The 24,839-nt window shown below is 43.1% G+C and overlaps 1 protein-coding gene across 5 annotated transcripts in view; it reads left to right on the top strand.

Moving 5' to 3' along the window:
- Nucleotides 1-23,147, top strand: part of PCYT1B (phosphate cytidylyltransferase 1B, choline) — a 130,179-nt gene extending 107,032 nt beyond the window's left edge. For 4 of the 5 annotated variants that reach the window (XM_041742268.1, XM_041742267.1, XM_041742269.1 and 1 more), the window contains exon 8: nucleotides 19,294-19,962. In XM_041742268.1, the coding sequence (XP_041598202.1) occupies nucleotides 19,294-19,506 (213 nt within the window). In that variant the 3' untranslated portion in view covers nucleotides 19,507-19,962. Of the gene's footprint in view, nucleotides 1-19,293; nucleotides 19,963-22,891 lie in introns of those variants that run through there. The other variant, XM_041742272.1, reaches the window with a different exon arrangement.
- The last annotated feature ends 1,692 nt before the right edge of the window (nucleotides 23,148-24,839 follow it).

Here is a 24,839-nt window from a genome sequence, read left to right as displayed (position 1 = left end):
ACAGTGATCAGTGGTCTTGAATGTTACTGTTAAAATTGTGTTGGGACACCATGAATCGTGCCCATATCAGATGGTAAACTTACTTGATAAATGTCTGTGTTCTGACTGCTCTACTGACCAGCTTTTTCCTCATCTCTCTCCCCCTCTTTGGCTACTCATTCTCTGAGACACAATAATACTGAAATGAGGCCAGGTGGTACCCTTACAATGGCCTCTAAGTTTTCAAGTGAAAGGAAGAGTCACAGGTCTCTCACTTTAAATCTAGGGCTAGAAATGATTAAGCTTAGTGAGGAAGGTATTTGAAAGCTTTGGGTCTTGCACCAGTTAACTAAGTTGTGAATACAAAGGAAGAGTTCTTGAAGGAAATTTGAAGTGCTACTCAAGTGAACACAGAAACAATAAGAAAGCTGTGCTTCTTGCTGATATTGAGAAAGTTTCAGTGGTCTGAATAAAAGATCAAACCAGGCATGACATTCCCTTAGGCCGGAGCCTAATCCAGGGTAAGGCCCTAACTCTCTTCAATTCTATGAAGGCTGAGAGGTGAGGAGGCTGCACAAGAGAAAATCTGAAGCTATCACGGGTTGGTTCTTGAGGTTTAAGGAAAGAACCTAACATAAAAGTGTAGGGTGAAGCAGGAGGTGCTGATGTAGAAGCTGCAGCCAGTTATTTTGAAGATCTAGCTCTGGTAATGCATGTAAGCAGCTACACTAAACAGATATTCAACATACACAAAACAGCCTTCTATTAGAAGATGCTACCTAGGACTATCATAGCTAGAGAGGGGAGTTGAAATTCTGTCTTTGAAGCTTTAAAATAGAGACTGAGGGGGATGCCTGGGTGGCTCAGTGGTTGAGCGTCTGCCTTTGGCTCAGGGCATGATCCTGGAGTCCCAGGATCAAGTCCCATGTTGGGATCCCTGCATGGAGCCTGCTTCTCCCTCTGCCTGTGTCTCTGTCTGTCTCTTGGTATCTCTCATGAATAAATAAAATCTTTAAAAAAAAATAGAGACTGAGGCTCTGGTTAGGGGCTAACCTAGTTGGAGACTTGAAGTTAAAGTCATTGCTCAGTTCCCATTTCAAAAATCCTAAAGTCTTTAAAAATTATGCTACATCTCCACTACTTGTGCTCTATAAATGGAACAAAGCGCAAATGACAGCACATCTGTTTACTATGTGGTTTACTGAATATTGTAAGTCCGCAGGGGGAAAAAGATGGCTTTTAAAAGACTACTGCACATTGACAATGTACCTGGTCACTTAAGGGCTCTGACGGAGGTGTATATTTTGCTTTCATGCCTGATAATATAACATCCCTTCTTCAGCCCATGGATCAAGGAATCATTTTGACTTTCAAGCCTTAGGATTTAAGAAACCCATTTCGTAAGGCTATAGCTGTCAGAGCTAGTGATTCGCCTGATGGAGCTGGACAAAGTCAATTGAAAACCTTCTGGAAAGGACTTACCATCTTAATTGCCATTAATGACATTCATGATTCAATGGGAGTAAAAAATATCTACATTCACGGAAATTTGGAAAAAGTGGATTCTAACCTACATAGGTGATCTTGAGGGGTTTCAGACGTCAGTGAAGGAAGAGACTGCAGGTGTGGTGGAAATAGCAGGAAATTAGAAATGGAGCCTGGTGATGGAATGAACTGCTATCATCTCCTGACAAAACTTTACAAGTGAGGAGTTGCTGCTTACAGATGAGCAAAGAAAGCAATTCTTGACATGAAATATACTCCTGGTGAAGATGCCGTGAAGACTGTTGAAATGACCACAAACAATTTAGAATATTACATACATTTAGTTGAGAAAACCATAGCAAGATATAAGAGGATTGACTCCAATTTTGAAAGAAGTTCTGTGGATAAAATGCTGTCAGCATCGTGTGCTATAGAGAAATGGTTGCTGAAAGGACAGTCAATAGAGGGGACTACATTGTTGTCTTGTTTTAAGAAATTGCCACAGCCACCCCAACCTTCCAGGATTGCCCTGATGAGTCAGCAGCCATCAACATCGAGGCAAGACCCTCCACCAACAAGAAGATCATGACTCGCTGAAAGCTCAGAAAATGGGTAGCTTATTTTAGCAACAAAGTATTTTTAAATTAAGACTTCTATATTTTTTGACATAATGCTATTTCAAACTTAATAAACTACAGTATAGTATAAACATAACTTGTATGCATGAGGAAACCAAAAAATTCTTTTGGCTTGCTTTATTGTTCACTTTATTGTGGTGATCTGGAACTGAACCCATAGTATCTCTGAAATATGCCTGTATTTGCATACTTTAAAAGCTGTTGCCTGAGAGTCTGGCTTTCAGTCAGCTGAATCTAGGTGCTCACTGAGATCCTCCCTTTTGGGACACTGACAGGCCTTGGGTATACCCTCCATTACTGGGATCCACTAAAAATAAAATACACTGCTTGGACAATCACAAAGGCTTGAGAGACAACCCAAGAGCAATGGCAGAGTTGAATGGTAAGTTTAATCTCAGACATGAGGTTACTTCTTCTGCACTGGCAGAGATGGCTATGGTATCTGATGCACAGAAACCAGCACAGAGTGTCAAGGAAAATTGAGGAATATGCTCCAAATAAAACAAAACAAAACAAACAAACAAAAAAAAAAAACAAGAGAAAATCTCAGAGAAAGTCCTTAATGAAATGGGGATAACTGACTTACCTAATAAAGAGTTCAAAGTATGGCCATAAAGATGCTCACTGAACTTGGGAGGAGAATGGATGAACACAGTAAGAACTTGAACAAAGAGAAAGAAAATATTCAAGTACCAAACGTGCTGGGCCAACTGGACAGCCACAAGCAATAGAATGAAACTGGATCACCTTCTAACACCATGCAGAAAAACTCAAAATGAATGAAAGACTTCAATGGGAGACTTGAAACCATAAAAATCCTTGAAGAAAATATAAGCAGTCATTTCTTTGACATCTGCCACAGCAACATGGGACAACATCAAAATTAAAAGCTTTTTCATGGAAAAGGAGACCATCAACAAAACAAAAGGGCAACCTCCTGAACTGAAATAGATATTTGGAAAGGATATGTAAAAAATTTATACAATTTACCACCAAAAAACCCCAATCCAATAAAAAAAATGATCAGAGGACCTAAATAGACATTTTTCCAAAGAAAAATACATGTGGCCAACAGACACATGAAAAAATGCTCAACCTTATTCATGATCTATCATCACCTTATACCAGTCAGAATGGCGGTTATCAAAACCACAAGAAGTAACAAGTGTTGGCTAGGATGTGGAGAAAAGGGAACACTTGTCCATTGTTGATGGGTATGTAAATGGTACAGCCACTATAGAAAACAGTGTGGAGGTTCCTCAAAAAGTGAAAATATCAATATTAGTATACAACCCAGTGATTCCACTTTTATTTACCAAAGAAAACAAAAACACTAGTTATGCACCCCTATTTTATTGCAGCATTATTTATAGTCAATAAATGGATCCAACCAAGTGTCCATTGATACACAAATGGATAAATATATGGTGTGTGTAAAGGTATGTATACACACATATGTATACACACACACTGGAATATTACCATAAAGAATGAAATCTTACCATTTGCATCAACATGGATGGACCTAGAGGGTATTATGCTAAGTGAAATAAGTTAGACCAAAAAGGACAAATACCATATGATTTCACTTTTATATGGAATCTAAAAATCAAAATGAAAAAAGAAAAAAGCTCAAAAATACATAGAAGAAATTGGTGGTTGCTGGGAGTGAAGCAAATGAATTATGTAAAGGGGATAAAGAGGTACAAACTTCCAGTTATAAATTAGGTGACAAAAGATAAAAAGTACAGTAGAGAATATAGTCAATAATATTGTAATAACTTTGTATGGTGACAGATAGTGACTATACTTACAGTGAGCATTTCATAATGCATATAACTGATGAATCACTGTGTTGTATACCTGAAATAAAATATTATATGTCAACTATACTTAAAGAAACTGAAGACATATAAATGGAAAGATACTTCTTGCTTATGGATTAGAAGAATATTGTTAAAATATCTATACTTCCCAAGACAATCTATAGATTCAATGCAATCCTTATCAAAATTCAATGGCATTTTTTTTTACAGAAAAAGAACCAACAATCCTAAAACTTGTATGGAACCACAAAAGACCCTATATGGCCAAAGCAATCTTGAGAAAGAAGAACAAGGCTGAAGGCATCATGCTCCCTGATTTCACCTATATTACAAAGCTATAGTAACCAAAATAGTATGGCATTGGCATTTAACACAGACATAGATCAATGGAACAAAGAGTCCAGAAATAAATTGTATACATGGTTAATTACTACAAAGGAATCAACAATATACAATGGGGAAAAGACAATCTGTTCAATAAATGGTGCTGGGAAAACTGGGTAGCCACATGCAGAAAAAATGAAACTGGATCACTATCTTCCTTGAATATAAGACTTGAAACCATAAAACTCCTAGGAGAAACAAAAACTATAAGCTCCTTGACATCTATCTTGCCAGTTAGGCTTCTAAGTTTGACACCTAAAGCAAAGTCATCAAATGTAAAAAATAAATAAGTGGGACTACATCAAACTAAAAAGCTTCCACAAATAGGAATGCACATAGGTATGCTACTGAATGGGAGCAAATATTTGCAAATCATATGTGATAAGGGTTTAACAAATCAAAATAAGAAGATGTCATACAACTCAACAGTACAAAAAGAGACAATCTGATTTTAAAATGGGCATGGGATCTGAATAGACATATTTCCGAAGAAGACATACTGGGCCAGCAGGACCTGAAAATATGTTCAACATCGCTAATTACTAGGGAAATGCAAATCAAGACCATAATGAGCTAGCACCTCACACCCATTAGAATGGCTATTATCAAAGTGACAAATTAACAGTGTTGATCAGGATATGGAAAAAAGGGAACACTGGTACATTGTTGGTGGGAATGTAAATTGGTACAACCACTATGGAATTTCCTCAAAAAGTTAAAGATAGAACTACCATATGATCCAGCAAATTCTACTTCTGGATATTTATCTGAAGGATATGAAGACACTAATTTGAAAAAATCGATGTACCACCATGTTCACTGCAGCATTATTTACCATATCCAAAACATGGAAGCAGCCTAAGTGTCCATCAATGTATAAATGGATAATGAAAATATATATATATACACACACACCATGGAATATTATTCAGCCATAAAAAGAAGGCATTTGTTGTAAATCTTGGCATTTGCAACAAATTGTTGGACCATGAGGGTATTATTCTAATAAGTTAGAGAAAGATAAATGTGTGATCTCATTTATTAGTGGAATCCAAAACAAGCAAAAAGCCCCCCTGCGCCCATCAACACAGAGCACAGATTGGTGGTTGTTAGAGTCAGGGGGTGGGTGCAGGCAAAATGGGTAAAGGGGGTCAAAAGGTAAAAACTTACAGTTATAAAGTACATCATGGGGATGTAATGTACAGCATTGTGACTATAGTTAATAATCCTCTATTGAGTATTAGAAACTTGCTAAGGGAGTAGATCTTAAAAGTTCTCATCATAAGAAAAACGTTTACTATATATGGTGATAGATGCTAACTAGACCAATTGTGGTGATCACAATATGTGAGTCATCCTGTGATACCCCTGAGACTAATGTTGTCAATAAAAAATAAACATAAACATAGACACCCCCCCCCGCAATATCCTCAGGGCTTAGATTTATGCCTGAACCATGAATAGTGTGCTGTCAGTAAATGTTTGTTGGAATGAGTGGTCAACTTTCAGATTCTCCATGCCAGGAAACCCTCCATAATATTTTTTGTAATACGCAAAATATTTCTTTTCAATATCCATCTTGGAAATACTCCATGCAAGTTGAGGAAAATAAATGTACATCAGATTGTGTGTATACATACACATATACATATATACATGTATATATACATGCAAACACATATAATGGGATGTTATTTACATATACCACATTTTGTTTATTGATTCATGCATTAATGGATATTTGGATTGTTTCTATCTTTTGGCTATTATGAACAATGCTGCTATGAACATCACTATACAAATTTCTGTTTAATTTCATGCTTTCAGTTTTTTGGTTATATACTCAGAAGTGGAATTTCTAAATGATATGGTAATTCTATTCTCAAATGTTTTTAGAAACTTACATACTGTTTTCTACACTGCACCATTTTATATTCCAGTGCAATGCACAAGGGTTCTGATTTCTCCACATTCTCTTCAGCGCTTGTTACACCATGCATACATGTGTAAAGAGAATTATATTTAATATATAATACTTATATATGTTATTATATACTATATAAAAACATAACATATGTAAATAATATATATAATCATCTTAGTAGCACTGCTGATGTTTAAGACTATGTTGATTTTATAAAACATAAAATTCAGTTTGTGGATCTGAACTTCCTACTTGAAGCTTTTTAACAGTTGGTTTCAAAAATTTGTCTTCCAAGAAATGCACAAGTAAATGAGTCAACAGAAAAGCTTCTTACTGTGAAAGTGGCTAATTACAGAGAGTTGGTCAGGAGCAGAGCTCACCTCCTAGCTGGGTGCCTTGGCTAAGTTCCTTTGCCTCAGCCACCTTGTAGGGTTGTTGGGTGGATGAAATTGTTGCACACTCTAAAGCCCTTTAACAGCATCTAGGCATATGTCAGGCATTGTGAGGGTTAGTTTTTGTCGTTTATTGATTTGGCTGAAACAAACTCTTTGAATTCCACAGTGCTTACCAGAAGTCCAAAGCAGATGTAACTAGGATATTTTTCATTTCTTTTTGTGGCAGTTAAGGTGGAATCTCTCTGAAATCTTGAAACCTTGGAAGGCATTTGTCAGGACATTTACTGTCTCAGTAGATATGAAGAAGTTCTTAAAAAGGAAGAGTTTGTAGGAGGAGTAGAAACTTAGTTTTATTGGGACGGGAGTAAATGGGATTATTTTCTTGGGAGAAAACTTTATAAATGGAAGTATCTTAATACAGTTACAGACACAATTTAAATGCCTTTTCTTTATGAAAATGCCATGCCGTGGTCTTATTTTCATATTCCTAAAGTGCTTTTCTTCCCGGGAAGCTCATTATAAACTGCTGACCTGATCCAATTTAACTCCTTTGCAGAAGAATCATGCATCATAATGCACCAGAAACAGATCACAGGGCTTGCAAACTGAGACCTGGAGTTGTTTTACATGGATATCACATTATATGAAGTGTGACACCATTGTTTATCATTAAGGATTCAAATTATTGCATTACCTTAGGCATAATATTCTCAGTTATGAGCTTGAGTCAAACTACAGTAGCAAGCTGTAGATTACTTACAAAGTGAGCTTCTAATGGAAATGCTGACAATCCATTAACAGCAAGAGAGCTAATGGCTGCCACTATAAATATACTTAAAGATTATAGTAATAAAAATACTTATTTTCAAATGACTGCTAAAATTTCAAGGATTCTTTTAATGTCGCTATTAATAATAGGCCACCCTATCCTTTTGGCATTTGATTTTGTCTCATAAATGGGCTTCCTCTAAGGTAATGATGTTGTGCTACTGCATTTTTTGTTTGATTTTGAGGGGGTTGGATGTCTTTTGGCAGAATTATCAATGCCTTTAATGGAAGGTGAATAATTGGTAGGTTCTTAGAATTGTGGAATTTTAAATCTGCAAAGGTTTTTAGTGATCAGCAAGTCATCTCTATTATGTTTGCTAGAGAAAACTTGAGATCCTAAAAAGTAATGGGCTAGAGCTTACTGTGGGGCGGGGAGTTGTTGAAGTGCCTGAAGCTCTACCATTCTCTCACCTGTGTCATGAAGGCAGGGCCCTGTGGCCTCACCTTCTTGCCTCAGTCATCTGTCTTCCTTATGGTGATAAAAGTAACATGTGTTCATTACAGAGCTGTTAGAAAGTAAACAATGAGAAGAGACTAAAAATCACCTGCAGTCCAACTGCCCAGAGTAGTCACTGGGATATTGGTTCCATCTTTTCTCCATCTGCATGTATATGTTTCACAAAATGGGGTTACGCAGAACATACAGTTTTCCAAGTCATTTTTACCATGCAGTAGCTCACGAACATTCTCACATTATTAAATATTCTTTAAGTACTGGATTTTCATCAGCTGCCTAAAGTATCACCTCAGAGTTGTGCAAGATTTCTCTAACCTACCGAAGGGGTTTGCAGTTTTGTCTGCGATGACCCTGCAATGAAAATCTGTGTACCCAAAGAGTATTTATTTACATCTCAGATTATCTCTTCAGGAAAAAAGTTTTTACACCTACTGCCCAGTTACTCCTCAGAAAGGCACCATTATTTTACCCTGCCACCAGCAGTAACAGGAGTGGGGTCTTTTTCCTGAGCCCTTACCAGCACAGGCCATTACAAATTTTAAAAAAAAATCTTGGGAGAATAAGCTTACCAAGATGATGACATAAGTCATTCCTGACTTTGCTCCCCCTCACAAGAAGAACTAACAACTATTCATAGACAAGACTCCACTGAGAGAATCCTAGAATACGGGTCTGAGGCGGCTACGTGCAGACCTTATTGCCTCTAACCCAGGCCAGCCCAACATTACACAGAGGTCTCTGCTGAGCCTTCAGTTTTTATAGTGGGAAGAGAGAGTCCAGGGTGGACATCTAGCTCCCCCAGCATTGTAGGTCACTTCTTGAGAGCTCCCCCCTCTGATTTCATTCGACAGGAATTGCAAGGCAATCTGTGGGCATTGGCCACTGAGAATCTGAGGGGTAGAGGCTTCCAACAACCAATGCAGATATTGGCATACTGAGTTCCCACCTGCAGAACCCAAGCAGTAGTACCAGCTTGTGGTTTGGCTTATCTGCAGAGCCAAGACAGTGGCACAGTTGGACTGGGGAACTCAGCAGAGTACAAGTCTGCCTGATTCTGGTTCTCAAAGAGATTCTTCTGGCCCTGGGGTCTGGTCTGCCTCTAGGCAGGAAGGGGAGCCAAGTCATAGCCCTCTGTTCCCACTGCTGAGTGAACCTCCCAACCCTGCCTGATCAGAAAGGCTGGCAAGAACAACTGGGAAGCTGCATAGTTGAACCAAGAGTATGGCAGCAAGAGCTGATTGCCTGCAAAGCCAGTGCTAGGTGTTGAGGGTTCACAGACTCTATTCAGGCAGTGGAACTAATTTGTAGCCTGCCTATTACTGAGTGCAGCTCCTGACCCCATCCCCCACCCCCAGCTCCAACCAGAAGGCCTGATTTGGAAAAACTGGGAGCCTATTTGAAGCTGGCCCTACTGTCCTACCCAGGCAAGGGAGATGAGTCATAGCCCCATCCACTGCTGAGTAAAGCTCCGAGCACCACCCAAATAGAAAGCTTGGCTATTAGACCTAGAAAGCTGCAAAGCCCAGAAACGTTTAAGCACAGAGTCCAACAGGCAGAGCTGATAGTCTGCTGAGCAAAGCCAGTGGCTCTGTTCAGGCAGGGAACTTGTGGCATAGGCTGGCTTGAGTCAAAACCACAAACCGAAAGCCTTTCTGGCCTTGGAGCTACTTCTCTTGCTGTGCCTGGATGCATACGCTAATTCATAGCCCTGCCCACTGAATACAATTTTCAGCCTGCCTGACTAGGGAACCTAAGTAGAACACACAGAACACTATGTATCCCAACCAACAGGCCTACTTACAGTGGCACTTGAACAGAGATCATTGCCCGTGATGGTCTTCATCTGCAGAGCAAAATAGGTTGACCCATTCTAGCCAGGGAATTCAGTACATAACCTTGCCTAATTTAGGTCCTGGAACAATAAGCCATGTAGGCCCATTCTCCTGCCCCAAGAGGGCAGAGAAGCTAATTCATAGCTCCACCTGCTGCTTAGTATGGAGTCCTGCCAGCCTGACTGTAAGTCCTGTAAGCCTGACTAGGGAACCCAGGCAATTGGTAACAGTCACACTTGGGTAAGGAACCAAACTAACAGTCTTATCTAACCATCCTCAGCCAGTGGCCATAGCCCTGACCTCAGAGCTCAACCAGGGGCCTCACCCAGAAATTGACCCTGATAGCAAACTCCACCTGCCCGAGGACATTACTAGCTAACATATCCAGAAACCCACACTGAGGGGACTGGCAAAGAGTTATCTCTGCCAAACAAACTCATAATGTCTGGAAGAGGAGGCTGCTTATGCAAATGTACAGATACCAATGTAAAGAATCAAGGATCATGAAAAATCTAGTAAACACCAACAAAAGAAACTACTAAAGCTCTAATAACTGGCATTAAAGAAATGGCTATCTAAGGTCAGATTTCAGAATAATTCTCTTAAAGTTTAGTCAACTGCAATAACACATAGAAAACTAAAAAGTAGGGAAATGATGCATAAACAAAATAAGTTTAACAAAGAAATATAAACCATCAAAAAAACTGTAGAGCTGAAAAAATAAAATGAACTAAAAAATTCAACAGAGAGCTTCAAAAGGAGACTCTGGGCTCCTGGTTGGGCTTGTCAGTAGAGGGTGCAACTCTTGATTTGGGGTTGTGAGTTCGACCCCCATGTGGGGTGTAGCAATTACTTAAAATATTAAAAGACTCAGCTATGCAGGAAAAAAAAAACAGTGACTTAGAAGACAGGACATTTGAAATAACCCAGTTAGAGTAGCAAAAAGAAGAAAGAATGAAAAAAGAGTGGACAAAACATACAGGACGTAAAGACACAATCAAGATAAATAATATTTGTATTAAGGGAATTCCAGAAGGAAAAGAGAATGAGAAGGGAATAGGTACAGATAGTAAACTTAAAGCAGTAATGGCTTAAAACGTCCCAAACCTGAGGAGAGAAATGGACATCTCAATCCATGAGATACAAAGGATCCCAAATAAGATAAACCCCAATAGGGCTACACTGATACACATCGTAACTGTCAAAAGTCAAAGAGAAAATTTAGAAAACAACGAGAGGAAAGGGGTAAATTACATACACGGAACCATCATGAGACTATCAGGGGACATCTCAACAAAATTGGTTCAGGCCAGGAAAGAATGGGATGATATGTCTAAAATATTGAAAGGAAAAAAAATGTCAACCAAGAATTCTATACATGGCAAAGCTGTCTTTCAGAAATGAAGAGATAAAGGCTTCCTCCCTAAAAACAAAGCTGAGCTCACCACCACCAGACCTGCCTTACATGAAATGCTAAAAGGAGTTCTTTGAGTAAAAGGACACTAACGAACATCATAAAACATAAGGTAGTGTAAAACTTACAGGTAATGGTAAATATATAGTCAAAATTAGAATCTGAAATGTGGTAATGATGGTGTGTAATTCACTTAAACTCTATTTAAAAGTTAGAAAACATTGTAAAAATAACCAGAACAACAATAATCTATTACTGGTTACATGATATAAAAAGTATGTTAACTGTAACATCAATAACCTAAAATGTGAGGAGGCGGGAGATGAAAGCATAAAGTTTAGAAATTCTATTAAGGTTAAGTTGTTATCAGTTTAAAATAAGGTGTTATAATTTTAAAATATTTTATGTAAGCCTTGTGGTAACCACAAGGGTAAAACCTGTAGTAATTACACAAAAGTACATGATACATACAGATCAAACCATACAGATAGCAGAAGACATTGAAATACAAAAAAAGAAAGCAGGATACAAAACAAGGAATGATGGTTCTACAAATCAGTCATAAAAACTATTAATAAAATGGCAAACTAAGTAGGTCCTTACCTATTAATGATAGCTTTAAGTTATATTTAATTGGATTAAATTCTCCAATCAAAACACATAGAATGGCTGAATGGATAAAATTTTAAAAACTTCTAATGATATGTGCCCATAAGAGACTCACTTTAGTCTTAAAGTCATACACAGAGAATGAAGGGATGGGAAAAAGATTTTGTAAGCAAATGGTATTAAAAAAACAAAACAAAACAAAAAAGTGGAGGTAGCTATATTTTATCATACTAAATAAACTTAAATCCAAAAATAGTACAAATGAGACAAAGAGGTCTACAATTATTATTATACAGTGATAAAGAAGTCAGTCCATCAAGATATAACGGGGCACCTGGGTGGCTCAGTGGTTGAGTGTCTGCCTTTGGCTCAGGTTGTGGTCCTGGGATCAAGTCCCGACATCAGGCTCCCTGCAAGGAGCCTGCTTCTCCCTGCCTATGTCTCTGTCCCTCTCTCTGTCTCTCATGAATAAATAAATAAATAAATAAATCTTAAAAAAAAGAAGATATAGTAGTTGTAAATATTTGTGCACCCAAATATAAAAAGCGAAAACTAAGCTAAAAAAAGAAAAGAGCAATACAATAAGAGTTGGGGACTTTAATACCTCATTCTCAACAATGGATAGATTATCCAGACAGATAATAAGGGAACAGCAGGTTTGAACAACACTATAGACGAAATGGACCTAATTGACATAGAGCATTCTGTCCAACAGCAGAACTCACATTCTTCTCAAGCACATATGGAACATTTTTAAAAAAGATTTACTTAGAGAAAGCTTGAGTACAAGCAGGGGGAGGGGCAGAGGGAGAGGGAGAGAGAATCTCAAGCAGACTCTCTGCTAAGTGGAGAGCCTGACACAGGGCTTGATCTCATGAACCTGAGACCATGACCTGAGCCAAGATCAAGAATGGGTTTAAAAAAAAAAGACTGGGTTCCTCAACCAACTGAGCCACCTACATGCCCCAGAACATTTTCTAAGATATACCATATGTTCAGCCACAGAATAAGTCTTAGCAAATTCAAGAAGACTGAAATCATACCAAGTACCTTTTCTGGCCATGATGGTTTCAAAATAGAAGTAATTAACAGGAGGAAAACTGAAAAATTCATAAATACATGGAAATTAAACAATGGTCTGTGGAACAGCCAAGAGTCAGAGAAGAAATTAAAGGGAAAACATGGGCAGCCCGGGTGGTGCAGTGGTTTAGTGCCACCTTCAGCCCAGGGCCTGATCCTGGAGACCCGGGATCGAGTCCCACATCGGGCTCCTTGCATGGAGCCTGCTTCTCTGTGAGCCTGTGTCTCAGAGCCTCTCTCTCTCTCTCTCTCTCTCTCTCTCATGAATAAATAAATAAAATCTTTTTTAAAAAAGGGAAAACAAAAATGTATCTTGACACAAACAAAAATGGAAACACAATATACCAAACTTGTGCAGACAGAGCAGTTCTAAAAGGGAAGTTCAGGGGCACCTGGGTGGTTCAGTGGGTTAAGTGTCTGCCTTCAGGTCAGGTCATGATCTCAGGGTCCTGGGATCAAACCCCATATTGAGCTCCCTGCTCAGTGGGGAGCGTGCTTCTTTTTCTTTCTCTCCCTCTGCCCCTCCCCACTGCTTGTTTCGTTCTCTCTCTCTCTCTCTCAAATTTTTTAAAATGGAAGTTCAGAACAATAAATGCCTACCTCAGGAAACCAGAAAGATCTCAAACAACCTAATGCTATGCCTTGGGAACTAAAAAAAATAGAGTGAACAGAAGTTCACTTTAGTTCACCAAAGTTATCAGAAGGAAGGAAATAATAGAAATTGGGTCAGAAACAAAGTAGCGACTAGGAACATAATAGAAAAGACCAACCAAACTAAGAGATGGTTTTTTGAAAAGATAAAATTGACCAATGTTTAGCTAGACAAACCAAGAAAAAAAGATAGGACCCAAATCAACAAAACTACAAATGAAAATGAAAAAGATATTAAAACTGATGCCACAAAGGATCTTAAGAGGCTACTGTTAACTATACACCAACAAACTGAAAATCCAAAGAAATGGAAAATTCCATTTCCATTTCCAAAGAAATGGAAAATTCTTCGGAACATACAACCTACCAAAAATGAATCAGAATGAAGAAGAAAATGTGACAGACCAATTACTAGTAAGGAGATTGAATTAGTGATCAAAAATCTTTCACAGAAGAAAGGCCCAGGAATTGATGGCTTCGCTGGTGAATTTTACTGAACATTTAAAGAAGAATTAATGTAAATCCTTCTCAGACTCCTCAATGGAAGGAGGGAATGCTCCCAAACTTATTTTATGAGGCCAGCATTACCAAAGCCAAAAAGAATACTAAAAACTACAGGCCAATCTCTCTAATGAATATAGAGGCAAAAATTCTCAATAAAATATTAGTAAACTGGGGGTACATGGGTGGCTCAGTTGACTGACTCTTGGTTTCAGCTGGGGTCATGATCTTGGGATTGTGAGATCAAGCCGCTGTCCGACTCCACACTTCATCAGAGCCTGCTTCCTCTCTCCCTCTGCCCCTCCCCCACACAAATGGGCACTCATGTGTTTGCTCGCACTCTCTCTCTCTCCCCCCCCCTCTCTCTAGAATCTTTAAAAAATATTAGTAAACAGAATTCACATTAAAAAGATATTTTACCATGATCAAGTGGTATTTATTTTGGGGATACAAGTGTGATTAAATCTATTACTATGGTACATCACATTGATAGAATGTAAGAAAAAAATCTTATGATCCTCTCAATGGACACCGAAAAATCATTGGGTAAAATTTAATAACCATTCATGATAAAACCTCTTAACAAATTAGGTACAAAACAAATATACCTCAACATAACAAAAGCTGTAGATAACAAACTCACAGCTAACATGGTACTTAATGACAAAAGGTTCAAAGCCTTTCCTCTAAAGTCAGAAACAAAACAAGGGTGCCCATTCTCACTCCTCCTATTCAAGATATTACTGAAATCCTAGCCAGAGCAATGAGGCAAGAAAATATAAAAGCCCATCAGAATTGGAAAGGAAGAAGGTTGTCTATTTGCAGATGACATGATTTTATATACAGAAAATCCAATAGACTCCAAAGAACTGTTATATCTAATCTACAAATTAAGTGAAGTTGCAGGATACAAAATTAACATACAAAATAAGTAGCATTTTTATATACTAACAATGAATTATCTGAAAAAGATAAATTGATCCCATTTATAATAGCAATGAAAACAATAAAATACTTTGGAATAAATTTAACCAAGGAGGTGAGAGATCTGTACACTGAAAACTGTAAAATAGTGCTAAAAAAAATTAAAGACAGAAATAAATGGAAAGGTATCCCCTGTTCACAGATTAGAAGAATATTAATAATGTCCATACTATCCCAAAGCCATCTATAGATTAAATGCAATCCCTATCAAGGTTCCAATGGGATTTTTCACAGAAATAGAAAAAAATCCTAAAATTTATGTGAAACCTCAAAAGACCCCAAATACCCGAAGCAATCCTGAGAAAGAACAAAGTGGGAGGCATCACACTTCTGATTTCAAGCTTTATTATACAGCTATAGTAATGAAATCAGTATAATTCTGGCATAAAAAAAGACACATAGACCAATGGAACAGAACTGAGAGCTCAGATATAAGACCAAACAAGGGAGCCAAGCATACTCGGAGTAAAGATTGTCTCTTCAAGTAATGGTGCTAGGAAAATTGTATATTCACACATAAAAGAATAAAACCAGATCCCTATCTTACACCATTTGCCAAAGGTAACTTGAAGTGGGTTAAAGATGTCAATGTAAAGCCAGAAACCATAAAAATCCTTGAAGAAATCATAGGAGGAAAGCTCCTTTACGTGGGTCTTGGCAATGAGTTTTTGGATAGGACTCCTAAAGCATAAGTTGCAAAATCAAAAATAAGTGGAACTATATCAAACTAAAAAGCTTCTGCACAACAAAAGGAACCATCAACAAAATTAAAAGACAACCTACAGAATGGGATATATATGTGCAAACCATGTATCTGATATGAGTGAATATCCAAAATATATAAAGAACTCACACAATTCAATAACAAAACCCCAAAATAATCCAATTAAAGAACAGGTTAAGTACCTGAATAGACATTTTTCCAAAGAAGATATACAAAGGACCAACAGGTACATGAGAAAATGCTCAGCATCACTAGTCAATAGGGAAATGCAAATCAAAACTACAATGACTTATTACCTCACACCATTAGATTGGCTGCCATCAAAAAGACTAGAAATAACAAATGCTAATGAGGACATAGATTAAAAGGAACCCTTGTGCATTGTTGGTAGGATTGTAAATTGGTGTGGCCATGGTGGAAAACAGTATGGAGGTTCCTCAAAAAATTGAAACTGAAACCACCATATATACAATCCAGCAATTGCACTTTGGGGAGGAAAGGAAACAAAACTCTGTCTTAGCACTATCTGCATCCCCACAATCATAGCAGCATTATTTAAAATGGTCAAGACATGGAAGCAACCTATCAATGGATGGAATAGATAAAGTACAGTATGTGTATACAATGGAAGGTCAGTCAACTCTTAAAAAGGAGGAAATCCTGCCATTTGTGATAACGTGGATGGATCTTGAGAGCATTATGCTAAATGAAGCAAGTCAGAGAAAAACAAATACATGGTCTCCCAAGTGGAAAAAAAAAACCCACAAACCAACCCACAACTCATGGAAAAGGCATTCCGATTTGTGGTTACCAGGGGAAGACATAGGAGTGAAAGAGGGAAAATCTGATTGAAAGTGATCAAAAAGTAAAATAAATAAGTAGTAGGGATGCAATGTATAGCACGAAGACTATTTAGTTAACATTGCTGTGTGGTATATATGAAAGTTAAGAGAATAGACCCCAAGAGTTCTCATCACAAGGAAAAAGATCTATTTTTTGTAACTATAGGGCAGATGTTAACTCATTGTGGTAATAATGTCTTCATACACGTAAGTAAAACCATTACTCTATACACCTTAAACTGTGCTGTGTGTCAATTACATTTCAATAAAACTAAATTTTTTTACATGCTGGGAAGATTAAAAAAAATCTGTAACAATCTGATATATTAAAAGGTATCTCCCTTAATTATTTTGCATTTGTTTACTAGTGATGCTGAACATTTTGTATAGGTCATTTGTAAGTCTCTTGTGCATTGCCCTACCAAGCCTTGTGCTCATTTTTCTATGAATGTTTTTACATTCTTCTTTTTAATTTGTAAGCTCTTTATGTAAGAAAATCCACTATTTATAGTTAAATGTTGCAAGAATTTCCCCATTTTTCACTTGCCTTTTACCTTATTTCATGGTGGTTTGGGGGAGGGTGCGGTATGTAAGTTTTACACTTTTACATAGCCCGACACCAATCTTTTCCCTTATGGTTTCTCTCTTTGCTTTTATGCTCCCACCCAAAGGTATTTCTCAGACACAAATTTGATCATACCCCTCCTTTAGTTAACATCTTCCAGGGGCTCTTGGGAGGGAAAAACATCCAGCTCCTCCTGGTGTTCAGGCCTGGCCTACAGTCAACCCCATAGGCACTCAGCTTATAGTCATGCCAAGAACTTTAGGTTGTACTCTCTCTCCTTAGCGCCCTTTTTTTGGAAAGTCACCCTTCCACCAGCTCCCCGGGCTCACTCCCCACCTCAGTCTCCTATTCTTGTACATCACCGAAGCCCCAGCTTGGATATGAGCATCTCCTGCAGAGCACCTAGTCTTCCGGGGTGGGGGGGTGGGGTCTGTAATGGTTTGTAAAGTAACTCAAATAAGTCTAAAATGGCAAACAGGAGAAACAGCTCTGGGTGCTGGCTTAGGATCACAAGATTGGCCTGAGGTGCTGGGGACTGAAGTTCTGTGACAAGCGAGGGAGAGAAATGAGGACACAGCCCCCCTCCCCCGCAGCACGGGCAGGGCACTCAGAAATGGGTGGAATGGAATATGCGTGCACGACATGGGGGGCCGAGCTGCAGGCAGAGAGCAGAAGGGCAGGTCAGCTGGCACCACTGCTAGGTCAGGACTGGAATCTCCAGAAAGCAGGCGAAGGGGACAGCGTTGGGGGAGGGCTCAGTTCTGAAAGCACCGGGCAGTAGTCACCAGAGGTCCCAATCTGCAAAGTCTGTCTTACCAACGAAACCTCCTTTACCCACCGAGTCCCCCACACCGGCAAAGGACACTGCTGGCTTTCTAGTTCCATGGGCCAGAAACGAGTCACTCCCCTCCCTCCCACGCCTCACATCCCATCTGTCAGCAATTCCTGTGGGCTCTACCTTCAAAATGTAGCCAGACTGCGATACTGCATGATTCCGTTTAGAGGACATTCTGGAAAAGACAAAACTGGAGGGACAGAAAAAGGATCTGTTGCCAGAGGCGGGGGGAGGGGGTGGCCGATGGAACTCCCCAGTACCCTGACGGTGGTGGCAGTCACACAACTGCGGGCATTTATCAAAACTCATACCACTGAAGACTAAAAAGGCTGAGTTCTACCTTAAGTCCGCTGTCCCTTGATGAAACCAAGGGGTGGGGGGACATCTACCCGGCCTCCGACCATTTTCTCACCTGGTCTCCTCCCGGCCGTGGGCGCTTCAGCATCATCCATGCTCCTGCGCCCCCCACTGCAGCCAGGGGCAGGGGTCCTTAGTCCAGACTCGAACTCCAGAGGCACAGGAGCTCTCCCGACATTTCTCTTCTCACAGTAAAGGCCGAAGATCTCACATGGCCACAAGAGCCCAGGTGACACAGTGTTCTGTCCCTCCTCTGGTGACTTCCTCTTAGCCTCCTCCCCCACACGCCTCCCCTCCCCTCCCCTCCCCTCCCAGTGACTCCACTCCAGCCACTCCAACCACCACTGCCTCCTTACTGCTCCCTGGACGTGCACTGCGTGCTCCCTCCTCAGGGTGCTCTGTCCCGAGTGTGTTTGCCGATTTCCATTCACACGGCTCCTCCTTCATCTCTTCCAGGGCTTGGCTCCAATAGTGTCTCCTCCTTGCGGTCTTCCCTGAGCCCCCTCATTACCATTGCTGCTCAGCTGCCCCCCCCAACCCCTGTTTGCTGTCGCCTCCTGTTTTGTTTTTTCTCACAACCGGTATTTGCACCTGACATCCACGTATTTGGTTCATTCTGGTTACTGTGTGATTCCTCGTCATGTGGAGGACAGGGATTTCGGTTTTACCCCTCACTGCCCTCCTGTACCTAGGACATTACTATTCGCCTGGCAGATGATAGGTGCTCAGTGAAATTCCCTAGCTGGAGTAAACAGCCCCAAGAACCAGCAGAGATGGTCGTCTCTGTGTCCGCGGCTCACTGGCCTGGAATTTCACTCGGCTGCTCCCACAGGATGGCTCCCTGGATGCCATCAACTGTAGGCCACGTCTGTGGGGTGGCGGTGTCATGGGGTGGTGGCTCTCCCTCCTGCCTTTCCCTGTCGTTTCCCTGCCACCCCAGATGGCTGACTTAACAGATTGCCTTTTCTCCCATTTCTCTCTAGAAGCAGATGTTCCAGGAGAGGAGTAGCCGGATGCTGCAGGCCTTGTCCCCGAAGCAGAGCCCTGTGAGCAGCCCCACAAGGAGCCGGTCCCCCTCCCGCTCCCCGTCGCCCACCTTCTCGTGGCTCCCGAACAAGGCCTCACCCCCCTCCTCGCCCAAAGCAGCCTCAGCCTCCATCAGCAGCATGAGTGAGGGGGATGAGGATGAGAAGTAAAGGCTGCTGGCAGACAGCAAGGGCCACACCACACAGGCTGGGGCGAGGGTGGGATCACCGGGAGCGCCTGGGTGGGGTTGGAAGGGTAATGGTTGCAGGAGCTGCAGCTCAGCTAAGGGAAGGCCTGGAGACCAGCTCTCCCTCAGCCTCCACTCAGCCTAAGATTTGGGCTCCGCATGGAGGTTTCCAGCCGGACAACCTTGACAAACCTTCTTAGCAGCATCTAGAACCACTCCACTTTAACCTCGCTAAGAAAAGGTGCAGAGCACCCCCAGGAGACTTGCACTGAGTGGGGTGTCTTCTGCTTTGGTCCTTACACCCACCCCTATCAAGTACACCACCCATGGAAGCGGCTGTTCCCTCAATCTGCTACTTCCAGCTCATAAGGGCCCTGCACGTTGCCTCCTTCCACCCAAGCTCTGCCAGAATAAAGCTGTTTCCGATAGAGGTGGCAAAGTGCTTCTGAAGTAGTCCAGTTCAAGAGAAACTCCAGTCTTCTCAGCATAGCCCCCGAGACCTGATGTTGCAACACATCGATTCTTTCCAGTTCTAGGAATGTGGTGCATAGACGAAGACATGCTTTAGGCCACATATATAAAAGGTCATCTAGCATGAACCGTAACTTCCTATTCAGAGGACACTTGTGTCAAGGAGAATGCCATGTAAGGCCTAATATGTCCTGCCTAATATGTCCTGGCTGTCCTTTTCTCATCATTGGTTTGACTTCATGGTTTCCAGAAATTACCTTAATCTGTGGGAAATGCAACAAAGAAAAACATTATGTGTATATATATATATATATAAAGGAGGAGCTGCTTTGCTTTGGCTCCAAGTTTAGCAGATGGCAGATGTCTCCTTAAAGGATGCTAACTACCGAATGGCTTTTCCCATTTCTGACCAGTTAACGATTTCATAGGCCTCAAGTGAACAGTTCGATGTACCAAACCACATAGTATACCCGTAGGGGTGCTACTGCACGTGTCTGTTCTATGTATGCTCCCAATATGCTATCCAGGGTGTGTATCATATGCAATATGAATATATGGTGGTAGCCTTTTATGATATACGCTCCTGTGCTCCCCTAACACCCCGCTGCAATCCTGGGTCTCAAGGACTGCCTGGTTCCCTTGTGACATGGGCACTTTGTCAAAAACGCATCCTGGATCCCCGTACGAATGTCTTGTCCCGACCAGGAAACAAGTATGTTGTTCTCATGGCCTCCCATAATGTTTTGAGGTGGAGGGAGGCCCCGGAGGGTTCCCCAGAGCACCGTGGGAACCTCAGTTTGACCTCCACATTGAAATGGCCTAGGTGGTTATGTAGTTACCCCCGGCCCTAGGTTTTGCCAGATGGGATGAAGAGCCTAAGCACTCCTGCTGAGTTGTTTGAAGTTACTCTCCACTAACAGGTAGGAAAGGAGCAGGTATAGTCAGGGCGTAGAACCACGCTCTCAGGTAGATGAGGCCCTGCCCGTCTGCGCCAGAGAAGCCAGAGGCCCGAAGCAGCCGCTGTGGGCAGAGCTCAGCATGTCTCGTGGCAGAAACACCGCCTTTCAGAAGCCCTGGGAGCTAGCCTTGTGGTGACAAGTGGGGCAACCAAGGAAGGAAGGTGGCATGTCTTTCCCCCTCGTGTCGGGGTCGAACTACCTCCCTGCGCACCTGGAGCTAAGTGGTGTTGACGGGGAAGCAAAAGCACGCGGCCGAGCTGGCGGGAGCCCCGTTCCCGGCCGGCTCTCCAGAGTTCCGCTGGGCACCCGCGTGGGGACAAGAGCGCTGGCCGGAGGGCGGCCCGCGAGGACGCATCGGTCAGTGGCCCAGGCCGAGAGCGCTGCTCAGCGCAGGGAGCCAGGCCTCGGGTTTCCGTCCCGCCCTTTGGCCGGAGCGCCGGGGCGGAGGCCTGGCTCCAGATGACCGGCCCGCGGGCAGTGCGAGGAGGAGCACAGCCAGGCAGGGCAACGTGGGGAGAACGAGGGACGAAGAAGGGAGCCAAGGCGGCCTGGAGAGAGCGACGGACGTTACTGAAAGTCTGTGCCCCAGACCATGCTTGGGCCTCGCTGTCAGGGCAGCCGGGTGGGAGGGCCTCCTGGTGCTTATTCCACGGCCCAGGGCGGACAGACCCACTCTCACCCGGCCGTGCCCTGCGGCGGGTCGTGTGGGCTCCACCGGCCCATTCCGTGGTGGCAGGCCTTACACGCCCACGTACCACAGGCGCCACTTAGGTGACTCGGTGCCATCCGAGCCCGGTGATGGGCGATGAGCGACATCTGGTGTATCCCGGGGACGCGCTGAAGCCCCCGCAAGCCACCCTAACTCTCCCCCTGTGTGTCCCTGCTGTCTGCGCCGATACCTCCCCGCTGTCCTGAGGCCCCCCGAGACCACGGACAGGAATGGGGGCGGGGATTCTGCAGCCCAGCCTGTGCCGCTTCGGGCCATCAGGGTCCCCTCACACGCTTCCTAGGAGAAGGCGGGGGTGCCCTTCGTTTGGGTCAACCAGCCAACAGTCAGGGCCACGAGAGAGTCAGGGCGCGGGTGTGAGATGTACAAATGATGCGCAGGCCCGGAGAGGCGAGCGGAAATGCCGGGAGGCAAGGAGGTGTCCCTCGTGCCCTGGAAAGGGAGGGAGGCTTCGGCCGAGGACTGCAGAGCAGCGCTGAGGATGATGGCAGACGGGGCAGGTGACGAGGCCCGGTGTGAACAGAGGGGGGGAGCAGTGACTTTCTGCTCCCTTTCAAAGCGTTGCTCACCCCCCCACAGGTGAAGAAGAAAGGCTTCCTTTCACGGCCACCCAAGGGCAGTGTAGGTGGTGGGGTGTGGGTGTCCGCCCCGGAGACCCCGCCCCACCACTGCATTGGCTGCCACATCCTCGTCCCAGGGCCCTGAAGTCAAACGTTCGCTCTTCTACCAGCTAAAAACCCAGGGGAGCTCTAACCTCCTGGTCCCACTGAGCGGCCTGTTGCCGGGAAGCCGCTCCCGTGTGCCAGGACCTTAGAGAAGTGAAGGAAACCCACTTCTAGAGGGGAGCCCCTGAGACCCGAGGCTGCCTTCCGACCTGCTCTGTGGGCTTGCAGTCCTGCTCCGGGCCTCGGGCTGTAGTCACTGTGAGTCCATCCCTTGAGGGAGGGACGGGAAGAGTGTGCGTTTGTTTTCTCTTCATCTTCAGGACTGATATAGCGCCAGGCACACCCCAGAGAGACGCGCAATGGGGTCACAGACTCCGCTGAATCAGATGAGCCCCTTTGGAGCAGAGATGTTCCTGTTCCTCGGGCATCCATTCAGCACTAGTCTTGGCCATCAGACTTAAAAAAAAAAAAAAAAAAAAGAAAAAGAAAAAGAAAAGAAAAAAAGAATAAGCTCATGAGGCATTTGCAACTTCTACTTCTCTCTAGACTTGAGTTTTTTGTTGTGTCACTGCGACGTGTCCTGGGACAAAGCCATAAGAAGAGCATACGTACTTAGGACTGCTGTACATACAAGAAGACCAACACTCGTCTGGGTTGAAGTAAGAGCTTATGCCCAAGCAGTTGCTCTGGTGCTGAATTATGCCAACCACTGGAATCAGCCCTCCAGCCCCCGCCCTCATCCCTCCCCAACCCACCCGGCTCCCAAACACCACAGCATTCCCAACTGGTTTATAAATAAAAGGATGCCTAATGCACTCGGGCCTGTCGTGTTCCTTAGGGGTGCCGCTGCGTTGGGAACAGAGGTCTCCACCCGGCGTCGGGTTCCACTGCTAACTGGCTCTGAGCCCCCCCAAACCACTTCACTTCTGTGGCCTCAAGGTCTGCCTTTGTCCAGTGGGGGAGGGGGCTGGCGGTGGTGAGAGGTCTCTGCCTGGCAAGGCCTCTGAACTTATGCTGCGACCCCGGGTTCCCTACCTTCTCCAGCCGGGATGCGGTCATGAGGCCACATGAGGCCACGGAGATGGGGCTTCCGCTCACTGACCAGAGAAGTGCCCCCACACCCCCACCACCCCCACCCCCACCTGGGCAGGCCCTCGGGCTCCACCCACCGCCTCGTGTGGCCACCTGGTGGCTGCTTCACACCTGTACCTAAGGGGAGGGGCGGGGCCAGCGCCTCCAGGGGCACGTCTGGGGGATGGGGCACCTCTGATAGGAGGGGAGCCCGGGGCTGGGGGTGGAGGCGCCCATCGGGATCCCAGATGGCCTGCCGGGAGGGGAGCGGGTGCTGGCCCTCCTTGAGCCCCACTGGGAAGTTCCTATGAACCCCATCCGGTGAGGTTTCAGGGTGAAATGCCAACGGTCCTAAAGTTAGCCTGGACTCTAGAAGGCGTGACCAGACCTGTATCCGGCAAGGGAATCTGTTTAAAAACAGAACAGCTTTTTATTCACAGACCGTAGTACTTGGCTTGGGCACCCAGATCAAACACATCCTCGACAGGTCGTAATTACAGCAACAGCCACAGGTTTCTTCTTGACTTCGTGATGCCTCAGAAATGTTCTCAATGGAAAAATCCATCCTCAAGCATAATACAATTCACATTGAAGAACCCTAATATTTGCCCCGAAGAGAATTAGCTTTTGTTAATAAACAGAACCCCTGGAATAAAAATGTACGCTATCAAAAATGTTTACACACAAACCACACACACACACACACACACACACACACACACTCCCCTAGTACTGGAGTCCTCGTTGATCACTGGAGTCAAATGTTTAACTTCCCCAGGTATTCAGCAGGAGGGGCCAGACAGAAATACTCCCACTGAGATGTCATTTGGATAAAGCATGACAAGTCATCAGCCCCAAAATACATAGCCAGTGCTCGAATCCTTTAAGAAATCATCAGGTAAAAAAACAGTAAAACCTGAAAATATCATTAAAAGCATAAATACCTGTGGGTGCTAATTGATCTTTGTCAGGCCCAGCTGTACTGCCCTAACTTATATTCTAGGAAGAAAAAAAAAAAAACCAAATTAGCTGAATCTCAACCGCTGCTGACCGGATGTGGAAAACTTGAGATATGTGCAGTGCAGGCCTGGAGTGTCTCCTGCAAGCAATTTTTTTTGCTCTCCTTACCTTCATTCTCTTTCTTGGGGGGCAGGGAAAGGAACTGATGTGCCAGGTTACTGTACTGTCTTCATAAAAGCAGAGTTCTGACGGAGAGATTAGACATAACTAAAATATTTGATATGTAACCTTCCATTTTCAAAGAATTAATGAATCTATACCTGAAAGAGTTGGGATACTTTATCCTTTCCACAGGGACCTTTTCAGCTAATTATACTTGCAAATGAACTTGTCACTCGAAAACCTCCCAAGTTCAAAGAAAACCTGTCATCGTCAGCCATGCACGTGGCAGGACACGACTGCT

The sequence above is a fragment of the Vulpes lagopus genome, chromosome X (assembly GCF_018345385.1).
Source record: "Vulpes lagopus strain Blue_001 chromosome X, ASM1834538v1, whole genome shotgun sequence".
Classification (NCBI taxonomy): Eukaryota; Metazoa; Chordata; class Mammalia; order Carnivora; family Canidae; genus Vulpes; species Vulpes lagopus.
The sequence above is the reverse complement of the archived record's forward strand: the minus strand, read 5'-3'. Positions and strand labels throughout refer to the sequence as shown.